At 39.0% G+C, this 19,290-nt stretch overlaps 1 protein-coding gene across 1 annotated transcript; it reads right to left on the bottom strand.

The window, feature by feature from the left end:
- Nucleotides 1–452: 452 nt before the first annotated feature.
- On the bottom strand, nt 453–3,885 carry LOC145139202 (uncharacterized). The gene is made up of 4 exons (XM_079073113.1): nt 3,367–3,885; nt 2,850–3,267; nt 1,504–1,811; nt 453–1,157 (listed from the first exon to the last, which is right to left on the bottom strand). Exons 1-4 carry the CDS (start codon nt 3,883–3,885, stop codon nt 453–455), a joined length of 1,950 nt encoding a protein of 649 aa, XP_078929239.1.
- Nucleotides 3,886–19,290: the final 15,405 nt, after the last annotated feature.

A 19,290-nucleotide genomic window follows, 5' to 3' on the forward strand; every position in this document is an offset into this window, starting at 1 on the left:
AATCGGCAACATTAAGGATTAATCCATCTTTGCTGCAAAAGAATGTCAACTGTAAGAGTGAAACATGTTATTTTGCCTTACAAACCCTAAAGGGTGATGTATTATATTTATAGATAACAGATTACAGAGGATAGATCCTAGACTTTAGGATGCTTATCTATAAAACAAATACTTGTAGTTATCTAATATAATCTACGTAATCTGATCATATATCTTTGGTTTACATTCCCCCTCAATATTAACCGTAACAAGGTTTTAGATTGTCTCGAAGCTGATCTAGCATAGAGTATGTGGTCGGTTTGGTGAATCCATTAGCTACTTTATCTTTGGATGATATGAAACGAACCTCCAAAGCACCCATTACCACCTTTTCTCTGACAAAATGAAAATCAACTTCTATGTGTTTGGTTCGTGCATGGAATACTGGATTTGTTGTTAAGTAGGTATGTAGCTCATAGATTATCACACCATAGGACCAGTGGTCTTGGTTGACAAACGCCTAATTCCTTGAGTAGAGATTGCACCCACGTCGCTTCAACTATTCCATTTGTCAAGGCTTTGTACTCTGCTTTTGTACTCGATCGAGATACTGTTGGTTGTTTGTGTGAACTCCATGAGATCATATTTGGTCCTAGAAATACAACAAATTCTCCAGTAGACCTGCGATAGTCTACACATACGGACCAATCAGCATCTGTAAACACACTCAGAAGTGTAGACTTAAACTTTCGAATATGCAATCCAGTATTGTTCATTCCCTTTATGTATCTCAGTATGCGTTTGACAGCTTCCCAGTGGACATCAGTTGGCTTAAACAAATATTGACAGACTTTGTTTACTGCGAAAGAGATATCAGGCCACGTTAGGGTGAGATACCGGAGACCTCCAACCATGCTCATGTATTTGGAAGCGTCATCATCACTGAGTGCTTTTCCAGATTCCCGAGATAGTTTTTCTGTAACATACATAAGGGTTGAAACGCTTTTGCAATTCTCCATGTGAGTCTGATGCAATAGATCCAAGGCATACTTGCGTTGCATAAGGGTAATACCCCCTGAATTATGAGTGACTTCAATCCCTAAGAAGTATGTGAGGTGACCAAGATCCTTGATGGAAAAAGATGATGAAAAACAATGTATCAATCGATCAACAAGTAACTGAGATGAACATGCAATAACAATATCGTCAACATAAACAAGCATATAGATAGTGTGCTTCCCATGGTGAAAAAATGAAAAGGGAGGTGTTAGCCTTGGATGAGTGAAAACCCAGTTGATGGAGTTTGTCACTTAGACGAGAGAACCATGCACGTGGCGACTGTTTAAGACCATAAATTGACTTCTGGAGTTTGCACATGTAGTGAGGCCTGCGCGAGTCTTCAAAACCAGGAGGTTGCCTTATGTAAACATCCTCATTTAAGATGCCATGTAAGAACGCATTATTGACATCAATTTGACGAAGGTTCCATCCTCTTGAGACAATAATAGAGAGGATCAAGTGAACCTTGGTTGGTTTGACCACAAGACTGAATGTATCTTGATAATCCACCCCATATTGTTGAGTAAAGCCCCGAGCAACCAAACAAGCCTTATGTTTATGAATGGAGCCATCTGGATGTTGTTTAAGTTTGAAAATCCATTTGTATCTGACAACATTGACATCGGCAGGGCGTGGAACCAGAACCCAGTTATTATTGTTACGTAGTGCAGCAAATTCAGCTTCCATAGCAAGCTTCCAGTTGGGTTCAGCTAAGGGCTGGCGATGTGAAGTCGGTTCCGCAAAGAAGGCCCATCGTTGTGGGTTGTATATAACTGTACCATCAGTAAATTTACGAGGGGAAGATTTATGAGCACGAGTTGTCACCCCCTAGTTGTTGTGGAGTGGTACTGATAGGAGAAGACTCAGCTTGGATAGGAGTGCCCTCGGTAGCAACATGGGTTGTTGGAGTAACGGGCTCAATGAGCGTAGCAACGACTGGAGCTGGGGCATCCATAGGTGTCGAAGAATCAGGGGCAATGGCACAGCTGGTGGCTGTGAAGGTGCACTCGGGCGCTGAAAATGAACACCACGGGCTAGAGTTGTTGCAGTTGCATCAGAAGAGTTAGCTAACAAAAAAGAAAGGTCATAATTTCGTAAGTGACCATTCACAATTTGTGGTTCAGATTGAGGAAAAGACACATCTGTGGATGTGGGAGAGGGTATAGTGGAAGAGGTTGGAAACGGGAAACATGACTCATCAAAAACCATATCACGGGAGATATAGACTCGACCAATTTTTCTATCTAGACATTTATAACCCTTGTGCATGGAACTATACCCTAAAAAGACACACATAGTGGAACGAAAAGCAAGTTTCTGAGTGTTGTACTTTCGAAGGCTTGGCCAACAGGCACACCCAAATGTTCGAAGAAATGAGTAGTCAGGTTTGAGATTAAGGAGACGCGTGATGGGAGTAGAGTTATGTATGGTGCGACTCGGCATATAGTTTATGAGATAAGAAGCTGTTAAGAAAGCTTCATCCCAAAAACGAAGAGGTAGAGAAGATTGAGCTAAAAGAGCCAAACTTGTTTCAACAATATGAAAATGTTTTCGTTATGCTATTCCATTTTGTTGAGAAGTATGGGGACAAGATACACGATGAATAATGCCATTTTGTTGAAAATAATTATGAAGTTTATGATACTCACCATCCCAATCAGATTGAATGGTACGAATTTTGTCATTTAGAAGACGTTCAACATGTTTTTGAAAATTATAAAAGACTTGTTCAACATCAGATTTGCATTAAATAAGATAGGTCCAAGTATACTGGCTATAATCATCTAAAAAACTAACATAATATTGAAAACCTCCACTCGACACTTGAGCCGGTCCCCAAGCATCAGTGTGGATTAACTCAAGTGGTGATGAAGTGACATAAACAAAATTATTATACGGTAGTTGATGACTCTTTACACGTTGACATGCATCACAAACAGACGACATAGAATAATAAGAACAATCTAACTTATTTGACTTCAAAATAGACTTGACAACTATTGAACTAGGATGACCGAAACGTTGGTGCCATTGTGACGAGGAGAATTTGGTGCTGAGATTTGCAAAACGAGACGAATAACGGATTGGCACTTGGAAGATACCTCCTTTGCTTTTACCGACCAGAAGCGTTTTCTTCGTTATTATGTCCTCAACAAAGAAAGCATTAGGGTAAATTTCAATAAACACATTATTGTCAGAAACCAATTTATCAACAGAGAAAAGATGTTTCTTCATTTGAGGAACATAAATAGTATTTTTAAGATGAAGTGGTCTACCTCAACCATGAATTTTAGAATGACCAATATGGGAAACATGCAAACTTGTTACATTAGCTACTTCAACCCGGTCTTTTCCTTGATAGCGACTTGCAATAGATAAGCGATCAAGATCACCTGTGAGATGATCGGTGGCACCCGTATCAATATACCACTTGGGATCATGGTTGTAGCTTTGAGTGGTGACACTATTTCCACTGTGGTAGTCTTCTGATTCATAAGCATGATTAAATCGATTTCTGCATTTCAATGCAGTATGACCTGGGATTCCACATACTTGACAACACGGGCCACCATTGTTGTGTCTGTCGCGACCACGTCCTCGACCACGGTTGCCTCGATAATTTTTTCGTTGATTGCTGTTGTACCCATTGTTGTAGTTCTTGCGAGAAGCATTTGAGTCTTGTCTCGTAACATTACTTGCAGATGGTGTGAATTCAGATTTGAAATATGTTGGCCCGTTCATCACTGTTGTTTGAGTTTCATGTGCAATCAGATATGAATAGAATTCTGGGAGTGTCACTTCTTGTTGATTGCCAAGGATAGTGATAGCTAGTGAAGAGATCGCCATGACTTAAGCCAAGTCATGCAAGTATATAACCAATAACTTCTTCATCGGTTATATGGTGGCCAATATTTGCCATAGTATCAGCAAGACATCGCCATGACTTAAGCCAAGTCCTTGAAATCGTCGAGTTCATCTTCATATGTTTGGGATATTGCCTTGGACTCGCCGAGTTCATCCTTGAACTCGTCGTGTACGATGATCTTCAGGTCCATAATGAACCCAACTGGCTGAGTCCTCTTCCAACTCAACACACACTTGCTATCAGAAGGGGTTTTGGGGGAAAATGCAACCTGACTCGCCGAGTCACATAGGTGACTCGCCGAGTCCCTCTATGTCCAAAAATATTCAGTCGATTTCATATGGTCTTAATGCATCCAAAACATAGATCTGACCTCCTAGGGTCCATCTTACACGTAAAGCTACGATCTTGACGTTCATGCATGGGGTTTTTGGCTCAAAAGACTCTAAAATGATGTTTATATGATGCATGGGACTCCCATGGCCATAAAGTTGGCACCTTTATGCCATGGGAACCCTCAATGGTTCCAGATCTGAAGTCATTCCTACTTAGTACCACAAAATCCCGAAAATGACTCTACTAAACTTAGAAAATGTAGAAACTTGTCCTAACTAGAGATCTGGTCAAGGTTAAAGTTTTTTACCTTGAATGAGCTGGAAATGAAGCAAAACCTATGGATCTACTTGCTTCTTCTGGAACCACCAAGCTTCCACTTCTTTCTTCAAGCTTCAAACAACCACAAATACACAAAAATGGCTCAAGAACACTCCAAATGTTTTAGGGTTTCGAGTTAGGGATTTTCTGGACTGTGAGAGACGATGGAGGTTGAAGTGGGACAAGATAATGTGTTTAAATAGGGTGCAAACCCTAAGTATTAGGGTTTCTGATGGGTTTTGAGCATTCTAACACTCCTATGGTGTACATGCAACCCTAGAAACCTTGGATCTATGTTTGACTAAGATACATGCAAATAATTATTTTTCCAAGGTTCTTATCCTAACTAGCATGGCATGGGGTACTTGAATCAAATAAAACTAGTAGAATTACTTACCTTGTAGTAGTAGTTGATTGCTTGGAGTTTGAGAGCCTAGCACCAATAATGTGGATGCCTCAAATGGAAGTCACAAATCACCACAAACTTGGAAACTTGAGAGAATAGTCACAAACTTCTTGAAATCGACCCTCTTGGTTTACACACATCAACTAGTGTTATTTCAAGAACCAAAGCCTCCTTTATATAGTGTGGTGGATTAGGGTTACATCCATGTAAACCCTAATACCCATGTCTTTTCATTTCCATGAGATCCATGGGTTAAAGCTCCATGGAGTATCCATGGACTTTCCATGCAAGCCTATCCCATTCCAAATAAGCATTAGCCCACACTATATAAATACAAGAGCCCATATTTAATTAGTCATACTTTTGATCTCTAAATTAATTCTAAATTAATTATAGATCAACACTAATTAAATAATATGATTTTATATTAATATATTAGAACTTATAATATATTAATAAATCATAACTTATACTATTCTCAAAAGATTATCCGTAAATTGTTCGGGTGAAGTGCAACCCAAATGGACCATGCCGGGTCGGGTCAAGTACATACCAAATATAGTTATGGACTTAGACACTATCTCCAACAGTCTCCCACTTGGAAGCAGGGTCGAATCCTCAGGGACACAGCCTAAAAGTCAATGCCTTTTTGCATCAAGCACAATCTAGTCAAGAAACAGAAAATATCAAAGGGGGGTTTTGATTAAAACTAAAAACTAAAATTGCAGTGATATTAAATTAAACAAAAATCAATAATAAAAACGGTTTCAGCTCTGCTGCGACTTTCCTAATCATGTAACTGATCCATATCTGATTATTTGAGATGCATTTTATCTAAGCTGGTACTGAGAAAAACTAACAAGCTCTAGTAATTTCTCTTTTACCTGAATTAGTTAATCAAAACAAGCTCTTCAATTAACCCTATTTTTTACTGTTCAATTAAATAAGCTCTTAATTAAATCAGAAAAGTTGCATTAAGTTCTTTGTAAAATTCCCAGTAATACCCAATACTTCTCACAAGCTCGGAAGCGTAAAGATATGATTTTAAAGTTTATAATAAAGTCAAATCCCAAACACGGAACCGATTTATTAGTTGTTACTTATTACCAGTTGACAAGAACAATTACGTATTCTATAACTGATTAACCGGAATGATAAAACCCTAGCTAGGTGATCAGACTAACAAGAATAAAAATCGAATATTCATTAAGAACAAAACTGAAGAATCTAGATAGAAACACAAATCAAAAACCAGATCTAATGATCAATCACATGAAAAGTACTTGTCTTTGCAAAACTGAAAACTAAGGTTTTAGCCAGACATGGCTAAAATCTGATAAAAACAAATGAAAAGAGACATCAAACAACTAATCTTACTAATCTACTTGAAGGAGATGATCCACAGTCTTCAGATCTTCAGAAATCGTTGAAATCAGAGAAGAAACGCCTCCAAAATCGTATTTTTGTCGTCTGGTACCTCTAGAATCACCAACTTAGGTTACAAGAATGCAATCAGGGTCTATTTATAAGTCCAGCAGCAAAAACGACGCGCATGTGATCGCATGGGCACAACCTGCGATCGCAAGTTTTGAAGAAAATGCGTCTCGTGCCTTTTTAATGAAGTAGGATGCTATTTTGGCACTTTTGGGCAACCTGCGATCGCATGTACACAACCTGCGATCGCAAGTTTTCATTTTTCACTTCCAGATGAATTTTTGGCACTAAAAAACCTCGAATCCATGCTGCGACCTAACCTGCGATCGCATGTTGTGCCTAAGACGTCCGAAATTTTGTCTACTTTCCAAATCATTTTGAATCGCGTCAATCGGAGTTACGGTTCTCGAGATATGGTCAAAATACTGATAGGGGGTCAAATCTGCCAGCAACATCCTTTAACTTTAGATTGCAAATTCTATCTTCGTGTGATCAATTCGATCGGATGTTTCTTGACCAAAGCATCTTCCAATCATTCCGCAACATACTCCATAAGTTCCAAGCTCCATTTTAAGCTCCAAACTCACATCCAACTGCTCCCAAAGCACTGCTCCACTCGAACTATCTGAAATTGACATAAAAACATGAGCAGTACGGGAATTCTAACGAAAGACATGAGCTGAAACTTATTTAAATAAATGACATGCAAATGTACAAAATATGATCCTAAATTCTAATGAAAACTACCCTATAAGATGCATAAAATGGCATCTAACAAATACATAACCTCAAAAGGTCTCTCATACTACAAGTTCCCTGGTTTTATCTTGGCCCTCCTTGACTCGAGTACGGATCTTCTGCTTCCAGTAGTCCGGGCCCATACTACCTTCCACATCTATTCGTACTTTCCTCAAGGTTTGCCTTGACTTTACCAAGTCCCTACTACTGTTACTGTCCTCTGCACTAATCTCATCCTAGGCTTACCCTAGGGTAACTCTCCGACCTACTCTCCGCCATCAGCTGCATAGGGAATTCCCGTCACCCTCACCTAACTAGCTTGCGAATACCATTACATATCACTAAGACCAGATAATTCTTCGAATGAGAGATCCTGCCCTACAACGGTTGGACTCAAACAAGAGTCGCGCAACAGGGCTAGACCTAACCTTCTGAAATTATTTAGTCCTCGCAATATGTGACTTAACGTATTCGTTTACTAGTTAGTTAAAGATAACTAGAATCCCTAAAAGCACAAAGCAAGCAGCATTCGAGCGTCGAGTAATCATACCGAGCATTTCCTATTCAGGCCATCATATTATTGACTAATCAGTTCTAGCATGTAACTCAATAAGCACATATAACAGGCACATAAGGCATCTTCCTAGATCCGTAGCCCTAATCTAGCATGCAGTTCTCATACACATATAATAGGCATACAAAGCATCCTTCGTAGACCCTTATCCCTAATCTAGCATGTAGTTCTTATAATCATATCACATCATAACGTAACATGTATGGGTATCTTGGGGAATACTTACTTGAGCTCGGTCGGTTGCACGCATCACACACCTTGTTCTTTCTCAAATCTTCTTATTTTTAAATTTTAGAAAAACTATTTTCTTGTAAAAATCTTTCAAACCCTAGATTAGAGTCCAGACACCCCCGAAGGTGTGTCTGAATCCCTCAAACCAATGCTCTGATACTAACTAGTAACATCCCGATTTTCGAGGCCAAAAATTTTGTTTTTAATTAAGTAACTTATAACACAGTTTACTAAAAAACATCAACGATTCATATCATTTCATAAAACCTTAGTCACATGTCTCAAAACCATAACATAAAATGATAACAATGTCAGAGTACAATCCCATGGATCTCAAAGTGAGGAAATCATATGTGTGCGATGCGCTGCTACTGTACCGGCTCCTTCCCCTTCGTTGAAGAGGTACCTGAAACAAAACTGAAAACTGTAAGCACGAAGCTTAGTGAGTTCCCCCATCATACCACATACCATACAATAACATATCTCGCCAGGAATATATGGGTGTCGACCTCCCCTTCGGTCTATTTCAACCGGATAGGTTCCTAGCATATCTGGGTGCTGGCCTCCCCTTCAGTCTATTTCAACCGGATGACTGCCTAGCATATCTGGGAGCTGGCCTCCCCTTTGGTCTATTTCAACCGGATACCGGGGAATATTTCACCCCCTACGACTGCCACATAGAATCATAGCATACTGGCACATAGGGCATAACACATAGTGGCATACCAAATAATTATCACACAGACAATTATCTAACTACAAACTCCTACTAGTGGGTCGGCATTGTGGCCTTAGACCCACTCCTACTGGAAGGTAACTCACCTCAATGTCGTAAAGTGTCTAAACTGTCCTTGCTGCCGGAATCAACCCCTCTCAGATCCTACACACAACAATCTTCCTTAATTACTATTTCCTGGTCATCCCAGGTCAAAGTCAAAGTCAAGGTCAACACATTGGTCAAAGTCATCATCCAGTTGACTCAACTCGCCGATTTGGCCCCACAACTCATAGAGTTCCTAAATCATGAAAACACGAAGACTCGATCCTACTCACTGAGCCTTACAAGGGCTCGCCGAGTTCTCCTTTAAACACAATCGGGACCTTCTACAACTGACTCGCCGAGTCCATCCTTGAACTCGTTGAGTTCATCTTCATCCGGGTTAAGGTGTTTAGTCCCTGACTCACCGAGTTCATCCTTTAACTCGTCGAGTTCATCTTCATATGTTTGGGATATTGCCTTGGACTCGCCGAGTTCATCCTTGAACTCGTCGAGTACGATGATCTTCAGGTCCATAATGAAACCAACTAGATGAGTCCTCTTCCAACTCAACACACACTTCTATCAGAAGGGGTTTTGGGGGAAAATGCAACCTGACTCGCCGAGTCCCTCTATGTCCAAAACTATTCAGTCGATTTCAGATGGTTTTAATGCATCCAAACCATAGATCTGACCTCCTAGGGTCCATTTTACACGTAAAGCTACGATCTTGACATTCATGCATGGGATTTTTGGCTCAAAAGACTCTAAAATGAGTTTTGTATGATGCATGGGACTCCCATGGCCATAAAGTTGGCACCTTTATTCCATGGGAACCCTCAATGGTTCCAGATCTGAATTCATTCCTCCTTAGAACCACAAAATCCCGAAAATGACTCTACTAAACTTAGAAAATGTAGAAACTTGTCCTAACTAGAGATCTAAGAGATAAATGGTCAAGGTTGAAGCTTTTTACCTTGAATGAGCTGGAAATGAAGCAAAACCTCTGGATCTACTTGCTTCTTTTGGAACCACCAAACTTCCACTTCTTTCTTCAAGCTTCAAACAACCACAAATACACAAAAATGGCTCAAAAACACTCCAAATGTTTTAGGGTTTCGAGTTAGGGCTTTTCTGGACTGTGAGAGACGATGGAGGCTGAAGTGTGACAAGATAATGTGTTTAAATAGGGTGCAAACTCTAAATATTAGGGTTTCATCCAAGCAGTCCTACTCGTCGATTCGAGCTCCCGACTCGTCGAGTAGGTTACTTAAAACTCGCGTCCAAAGTCCAGCCTACTCGACGAGTTGGGCCTCCAACTCGTCGAGTGCCAGTGTAAAAATGCAATTACTTTTATTTAAAATGTGTATCGGGAACCGGGCATTACATGAGTTGTGATAGAACGTCTTCTGTCATAGAAGATAACAATCTGCCAAGAATGGCCTGATCTTGAACGACCCATTGCTGATATTCTGGATTTATCTCTTTTTTTGCCGCGTCTCTGGTTCCTACTGTCACCTTTGACGTTGGGGCACCTATGGTTCCATCGAGGTAGCCAAACAATTGAACACCTCTAAGAATGGGGTGACATGTGCCTTCCAAAGCAGGAAATTGGTGCGGCTCAACTTGCAGGTAATAGCAGTGGCAAGCTTCGTAGAGTTAACAAACGTAGGAGCCATGAAAATTGGCGCTGGAGGTAGAAGAAAGAAAATGGCGCCTAGAGATCAAGGCTCTGATACCAAGTGAAACACGTTATTTTGCCTTACGAACCCAAAAGGGTGATGGATTATATTTATAGATAACAGATTACAGAGGATAGATCCTAGACTTTAGGATGCTTATCTATACAACAAATACTTGTAGTTATCTAATATAATCTATGTAATCTGATCATATATCTTTGGTTTACAGTAAGCATTAAGGATTAATTTTCCTTTGCTGTAAAAGAAGGCCAACAAGACATGCTAAAAACAAGAACAAAAGTATTGTTCTAATACAGGCATGATTTTCCATCTATGAGATCATACTTACAATATATATAAGTTTACTATGTTTGAAAAAATATATGTTTTGTTATCTCATATATATGTGTATTGTAGGTTCGTTTTTTGCTAATGTAATGTTCTTATTCTCTATTTTTTATGGTTATTCAACTTTTATGAATGTATTTGATTTTTATTAATGTTAAATTGGCATATATATTACAAACAACATATATATGAATTCAAACAAGCATTGCATTAACTCATATCTGATTATAAAATATATAATAACATATATATATATATATATATATATATATATATATATATATACATTCGTAAAAGTTGAAACATCATAGAACACATAGTGGATAACGAACTGTCACATTACATTACCTAAACATCGGAATAGGCGGTCTAATAATACTACAAACGGAAACACACACTCTTCTCTGGTCGGTAGTTAGTGGAAAGTGAAATCAAAAGTCTCTCCATCACTCACTAACTATTATATGTTAACAACGATAAGTTTTTTTTTGGAACTCGCAAATGTATTAAAAGCTCCCGTCACCGCCCGCCTAGCAAGTCACTAGACGGCAGAGGAAAAACAGGAGTATAAGAACAAAATGTTTACATACAAATTAGAGGAGAAATGGACCAATCGACCCATTTGTAACTACATTTCAGCCTTCTATGTTTAATCCAAACAAACACATGTGACTTAATAATATCTGCCACCTTTGTTGGAGAAGCTCGTATGTTTTTTAGCACTCTATCGCACCTCGCCTTCCAAAGCCACCATAACGTCCCATAACAAATAGTAATTAAGTTATTTTTTCGATCCTTAGCATTCCCAAATGAAGCGATGTACTCAGTTAATTCTCTAATTGTCGATGGTTGGAACATTGGAATGTCACACCACTTCAAGACCCAGTCCCAGACTGCTTTCGCGAACGGGCATGAAAGCAAAATATGGTTAGAATCCTCCTCATCAACTAAGCAATAAATGCACATCACCGAGTCCAGGTTCATGCCTCTATGCATAAGAGAAGATAGTGATGGGATACGACTCTGCATTGCTCTCCAAATAAAGCCTATAAGTTTGATAGGAACCTCACGGATCCATTTCACCCTATCCATCATAACCTGATTTAGAGGTTTATCAATTACTTTCCTGAGGGAAGCCACCTGGAACTCTCCATCAGCTGTGATACCGCATTTCCATCTATCGTTTGAAGCTTGCAACTGAAAGGACCCAAGCAATGACGAGATACTATGTAATTCTTCCAAGAGGGCTTCATCGAATCGACGCGAGATTCAATCCCACGAGGGACCACCAATCTGGATTCTATCTGCAATCAAACATCTTTTTTTCTTTTCAAGTTGATACAGCCCTGGGAATGCAGATTTTAGAGGTTCATCCCCAATCCAATGATCCAACCAGAACATAGTATCGTCTCCTCTCCCAATATACTTTGTAATCACATGCTCCATATTAATTCCCATATTGTTCAAGTCATGACGAATACCAGCAATGTTGTTCCATACTCCTGTAATAGTTTTGTTAGATATCACATTGGAGGGCTTGATATGGAGGTTGTGAATTCCTTTAATAACACTGGCCCAACTCGCCATGGGATTTGTTCTCAGACGCCACCACCACTTGGTTAGCAGAGAAAGATTAAGAGCCCTGATCGAGTCCACACCCAAGCCTCCCATATCCTTTGGAGCGATAATTTTTTCCCATGTAACCCAGTGTATTTTTTTTCTGTCCTCATCCCCTCCCCAAATGAATTTTCTCCTGATACCCTCCAGTGTATTTAATACCCCGATAGGTGCAGCAAATAGTGACAGTAAGAATGTTGGGAGGTTTCCCAACACTGCTTTCGCTAAGGTCAATCTTCCCCCAAAGGATAAAGTTTTTGCCTTCCGTGCTGTTAGTTTGGACCGAAAACGATCAATCACCGGGGCCCAATGTCGCTTAAGGTTCATATTCGCACCAACTGGAACGCCTAGGTAGATAAAAGGAAGTGACGCTGGCTCACAGCCAAGGGGCCCAACCCACCTTTGTACTTCATTCGGGCATGCTCCAATTCCGAACACCCAAGATTTATGGAAATTTACTTTGAGGCCAGAAGAGATTTGGAAGCACCTCAATATATGTGCTAGGTTGAGTATGTTTGATCTGCTCCATTCACCAATAAATAAGGCGTCATCTGCATAGAAAAGATGTGAAATCATCATATCTTCGTGTGGGATCCGGGCCCCATTAAAGATGCCTTTCTCACACGCCGTCTTCATAACAACATTAAGCCCTTCCATAACCATTATGAAGAGCAGTGGTGATAATGGGTCACCTTGTCGTATCCCCTTCCCAAAATTGAACTCAGTCGTGGGCGAGCCATTGACAAGAACCGACGCCCTAGCAGATTTGAGGCACCCCTTGATCCACATCCTCCACTTTGAGCCATACCCCATTTGTTACATTGTAGAGTCTAAAAACTCCCAGTTAACCGAGTCAAATGCTTTCTCGAAATCCACTTTGAATAAGAGTAGTTTCGTTTTTGTTTTTTTCGCCCATGAACATAATTCATTTACAATTAGCGGCCCATCATGTATATTCCAGCCTTCAACGAACGCCGATTGAACCTCATCTATGTTATGACCAATAACCCTTTTAAGCCGGACGGAAAGGGCCTTTGCTACAATTTTGTACATGCTCCCAATTAGACTAATCGGGAGGAAATCATCGAGAACTAGTGGGTCTTTGACTTTTGGTACCAAAGTAATGAAGGAGGAGTTGCACCCAGGACTAAGCTTCCCATGTTGTTCGAAATGTTTAAAAAATCTGAATATGTCTTCCTTCATTAAGTCCCAATAGCTTTTTATGAACTTAAAGCTAAAACCATCAGGCCCAGGAGCCTTTTCTCCGCCACATGCCCATACTGCTAACCTGATCTCCTCCATAGAAAAAGGAGATTCAAGATCACGACTAATATCAGGATCTAGAGCCATAAACTTTTTGTTAATCAGTTTTGGTCTCATAGGCCATTTTTCTTGAAACTTCATTTGAAAAAATCTATATACCTCCTGTTTTATATGATCAACATTTGTATTCCACATACCATTTATAACCAGCCCATGAATATGATTTTTTTGTTGTTTTCTATTCACGAAAGAGTGGAAGAAGCGTGTGTTCTCGTCTCCGTCAACTGTCCATTTTATCCTTGCTTTCTGTTTGACATCAAGTGCAACGATTTTATCTTGTTCTGCCAATTTTTGGAATACCATTCTTCTTTCCTTCAACTCCAATTCACTCAGATCGTGGGATTCAGAAGCCACATCCAACTCATGAATCCGGTGTTTTAGCCTATGCAATTCCTTTACCTCCTTTGAATAATCTGTAGCCCTCCATTTCTCAAGTTCGTTTTTTAAGAATTTGAGTTTTGCAACAAGGTATCTATCATGCGACCCATACCCAGTGAACGATTCCCATACTTTGGTTACAACCTGTTCGAAGCCTTCCCGATTCATCCAGGAATTGAAAAATCTGAACGGGGGTTTACCAAAGTCCGCAATCACTGATTTCAAGAGTATTGGGTAATGATCAGATAGTTCACGTGATATTGCCACCACAGAGATATTGGGAAAATGATTGAGTAATCCTGGGCATACCAAGAACCTGTCCAGTTTACTCATTTTTGGCTCCGACTGACAGAAATATGTGTACCTATGACCCCCCATCCTTAGATCTCGAACCCCAGCTTCCCCAATGAATCTGTTAAACCAAAAAGCTGTTGAATGATTAAATTGAGAGTTGTATCTTTCTTCCGGGCCTCTAACAGTATTGGAGTCTCCAAATATTAGCCATATACCCCCTATCACCATTTTAATTCCCAATAGCTCATCCCATAACTTCCTTTTCTCTAGTGGGGCATGTGGCCCGTATACATTGCAAAAAATAACGTTCTCTTGGATACCCGACCAAGTACCAACAGTAATTAGAAAGTGACGAGATCTAATTACCTCAATAACATCATAGAGACGCCTATCCTATATACTTAATATTCCCCCGGACCTACCTGTTGCGTGTGTTGCAACATATCCGTAGTCTACAGCGCCCCAACAGCCCTCTATATCAATCTTCTCAGAGTCCATCAATTACGTTTCTTGTATTCCAAAGAATGAAACCTTATATTTATTTTTGAGCCTTCTCACCCAGGTGACTTTTGGGGCTTCACCAATACCCCTTATATTTAGGCTCAAGCAATTCATTGTGGAACATTTCTCTCACCGAATTCCCCCATGACTTCCTGCACGACCGGATTTCCTTCATCAATTTCGAATCCAAGTTGCTCACCAATTTTTATTGTTCTCTCTGTTTCTGAGTTGGCGGAGGTACATTCCGCAGCACCATCAGGGGATCGCTCATCATCCCCGTTCCTATTTAGGGGGTGTTTGGCTTAGCTTTTCACATCCCAAAAGTCCTTTTTGGAAAAGAAAAAAAGCAGAAGATGTTTGGCAAAACTAGTTTTAAAAGCTACTTTTAGAGTTTTTATACAAGGAAAAGGAACTTTTTGGAAAAGTCAGGAAATCCTGACTTTTTGTAACTTTTCCAAAAAGGACTTTTGGCTGTGAAAAGCTAAGCCAAACACCCCCTTAGATCAATCGATGGAGCTTCTCTTTCTTCCTCACGAGCTGACGAATGAATAACATAGTTGGGATGGTCAGGGATCGACTGAGGAATCTGAGAGGGAGGCGTGGTGATTTGGGGATTGGAGGAATGTCCTAATCTTCTAGGACTATTATGCTTTTTTTTTGCAGCGGATCCTCCATTATTTTTTATTTGGTCCATAATATCGGATTGGGCCCTATGGCAAGGAGAAGGGAATGGCCCAAAACAGCCTTTTGGTAATAAGAGACCAACTAGTTCAGGTATATTGTCACACGTGGGGGGTCGTCTTTAATATACATGCATCATCAGCAATCGCTAGTGGGGTAAGAGGGATTCTTTGACTATTTACATTCAATGTACTCATATTCCCAGTGGAAGTATTAATTTCATGCACCGTTCCAATCTTGCGTTCGTTGCCCTTCCTCATTCTGACCGGAGGGTGCCGCCGGTTCCTTGCCTACTCCGGTGTCCTCCTGTGATTTTTCCGGCATCTGATTCTGGTGGTCCTCCAAGTTTCCAGTATCTCTCTTTATCCCTTTCTAGTTTTCTTTTAGAATCTCTCCTTCTTCTGGGTCCTCGTCCCCATCTTCCATCCATGTTTCGGATATCCCTTCCTCATCCTCTGAGTTTGTCTCTTCATCGTCACTATACTGTCCTTCATAGAAGTTTTTCGAAGAATCAAAATGGAATGGAAACCAGTCCTCATCGAATTCAACTACCCCAACCTTGATTATTTGATCTTCCGTGGCTACCACTACTTCTTCATTGATTCTGGTTCTCCTTGTTGTAATGATGACTACTTTAGCGCAGGACAGATCCACCCTGTGATATACCTCATAAAATGGGGCAATTATCTTCCCAAACTTCCGGCAGATGTCTTCAAAATTCTTTTCTCCCCAGAGTTTCAGTGGAAGCCCCACTAATCTCACCCAAGCCACTCGATCAAAATTTTGCTATAGGTTATCACCAGGTTTAACCCATTTTAAGTTCTCGACCCATCTTTGCTTATTTTCCATAAAACTCCTGGCCTCCATTGAGCTATCAAAAACAAGTAAAACCTTCAGCCCTCCGATGTTCTTGATTTCAAGAGCCTGCTCTTCTTTGGGCAGAAGGAGTTTGGGGAGATGCCCCAAATGCGAGAGGGAGATGGCTTCAGCAATGAGTTTAGTTTTTCTAAGCCATGAGCACATCTCAGGCGCCTGTTTGAGAAGAATTGGGGGCTCCGTTGCAGATGCCGGTGCAGGGGGGTTAGGTCTGATTACGTCTGCGTAGGAGCGTTGATCTCTCACACCAAGTTTAGGGTCGACTCTCATTGGTTGTTTATTCTGATGTCTATTTATCAACTGTGGATCCATCTTCCTGAGTTGAGTGGATACATTCACCATTAATTTCTTCCCGTTGTATGTGATACCGTTGAGCTTCTTCTCTAACCCAGTGATGTCTCTAACTCCTCTGAAGCGAACGAAAGCAAAATTCTGCCCATTCCATCTCTTTGTTGTTCCCATATATACATCCGTTATGTCCCCATATTTTGCGAATCTTCTCCTTAGATCCATTTTCCTTGTGTTATGAGGAACATCTGAAACACATAAGTAGCCAATCTAATCAGGGACTTAAATGACTTATCATTAAAACACATAATGCCTAAAAATACTTATTGTTTTGGATGAATATTGTGATGTTATTGTTATAGATGATCCCATCATAAAAGACAAAAATATGGTCATTGAAGGCATTTGTATATTTCAACAAAATCCCTTTTAACAGGTTTCAACAAAAATCATCTTTACGAAAGAAAAAAAAAACATTTTCATTTTCGCTTTATACACTCAATAGATAAGTTAAATTTTTTAAAATATATTTTGTATATAAAAATAATGTATTGCAAATCATGGACTCATAAATTCCAATCCCACGTCATCTATATATAAACTTAGGGTTTCAGAAACAAATAATATTTGAATTCTACAAGAAATCATGTAAGATGCAAATCACAAACATATGCATATTGACAAGGTTTGTAAAGTCTAAGTGAAATCAATGACATCTTTTTAGAATGTAAATACTCCTACACTGTATCCCAATTTCAACCAAGTGTTAAGACCACATCATCAACTCACACAATTAGTGTTCGATACATATACAATTTAAATGAGTCACTTTGTTTCAACAAATCACTATGTAAGCACAATTAAGTATATATATATATATATATATATATATATATATATATATATATATATATATATATCAACAGTAAGTATTTAATACCATGATTGTTTGATATTCATATAAAATCAAATTGTCTAATTAGACTATATGGTTAGGATATTCTGGTTTTTGGATTCGTTTACACCAAACCCGAGTTATTATTTTGATTTTTAGTTTGTTTTGGTTACTAAAATAAGAACTATATAGCCTAAATACATCGAATAACAATTATATATATATATATATATATATATATATATATATATATATATATATATATATATATTAATGTATGTTTATAATTATTTATTAATTTATTAAACTAGTTTTTTTAATTAAATTAAAAAGGTTTGGACCAACTACAAAGTATATATTAGATAACTATAGTCAACTAAGATGGTGATACTAATGGACTTCTAGTTTAACAATATCAACTAGAATCTGAATTTTTAAGAGATCTGAATTTTAAAAGGGTTTGAATTTTAGAATTTGAAATTTTTACATGTTGTTTGGTTGGAACCTCTGAATTGTTGTATTGAATAATAAAATAATTATTTTACCCTTCTGTATCATTTCTTTCAATTACAACATTGTACTTTCAACATTTTCCCTATTAAGACATTATACTTTAAAAACTATAACCAATTTGAGTTTCATCCTCGTCTAATGTCACCATGTGAAAATCATCCATTTTGTAACCTATAAAAACTAATTAATTCCTAATTTATTATATAAAAAGGCTTAGCGGCGCAATTTGTTGCTCGTTTGCCTTCACACTCATTGTATTGTGATCAATAATTAACCATGATTGTGTTATGGTTTAAAATATAAATAAAAAATGCCGATTAGAAGGATTTTAATCATGGAAATCACACATCCTCATCTATCATTTGAGAACTTATACCTTTATTTACCAACATCCTTTCAGCAAACATACCTAAAATAAAAACTATAATTTGTTACAAATAAAATTGCATTTTGAATCTTCTGAAAAAGCATATGGACTTTTACTTTCTGTTAGTGGTTCTTTAGGTTTTCGAATACATTAGATGGATCCAAAAGTACAGCTTTGACTCATTACCAATAACCCAAGCTCTACAAATGGTGATTATGTTGTTAATGGTTCTGATAAATCATCTCAGCATGATCCTCAACTTCATGAAGCATCTGATGTGTTCTTGACTCCTAGATTTCTAGAAGATAACAATGAAGGATGTCTAAAACCAGTCCGCCAAGCACTAATTTTGGTTCCATATATAAAAGAAGTTGATGCCCAACCAACGATCTCGACAAGCAATCGATTCCCAACTAATGATTTCAACAAGCAGTTGATTCCCACAAAAATGATTTCATTACTGATTTCAACAATAAACCACTGATTTCAACAAGAAATCGATGATTTCAACAAGGAACAAAATACATACTTAAAGAAGCATCAAGCTCTGCTGTGAGACGATGGTGTCGTAGGTGTAAAGGGTGGCGACGTCCGGAGATGGGAGACTGGAGAGGATGTGTGCGAGGTCGACAATGTGGTCGGCGGTGTTGTGCAAGGGCGAAGAAGGGAGGTGGTGGTTGGCGATAGGAGGAGATGGTCGGCGCTGGAGTTGGTCGGAGGAGGGAGGAGACTGAAGGGATGACGAAGGTGGGTGTGTTTGATGGACACATACAAGGGCAAAAAAAAAGAGAAGGGTGTGTTTCTTTTCTTTTCAGATACAGGCTGAAGTCTA

Source organism: Lactuca virosa, chromosome 9, assembly GCF_052849685.1.
Source record: "Lactuca virosa cultivar CGN04683 chromosome 9, Lactuca_virosa_CGN04683_v6, whole genome shotgun sequence".
Lineage (NCBI taxonomy): Eukaryota > Viridiplantae > Streptophyta > Magnoliopsida > Asterales > Asteraceae > Lactuca > Lactuca virosa.

Excerpts from the sequence above, each read along its gene's own strand:
- LOC145139202 (XM_079073113.1), bottom strand. The coding sequence starts at position 3,885 with ATGGCGATCTCTTCACTAGCTATCACTATCCTTGGCAATCAACAAGAA. Across the intron at positions 3,268-3,366 it reads ACCGGGTTGAAGTAGCTAAT|AAACATCTTTTCTCTGTTGA; the intron begins GTAACAAGTTTG and ends CCTCAAATGAAG. Across the intron at positions 1,812-2,849 it reads GGCTCAAGTGTCGAGTGGAG|TTATATACAACCCACAACGA; the intron begins GTTTTCAATATT and ends CTGATGGTACAG.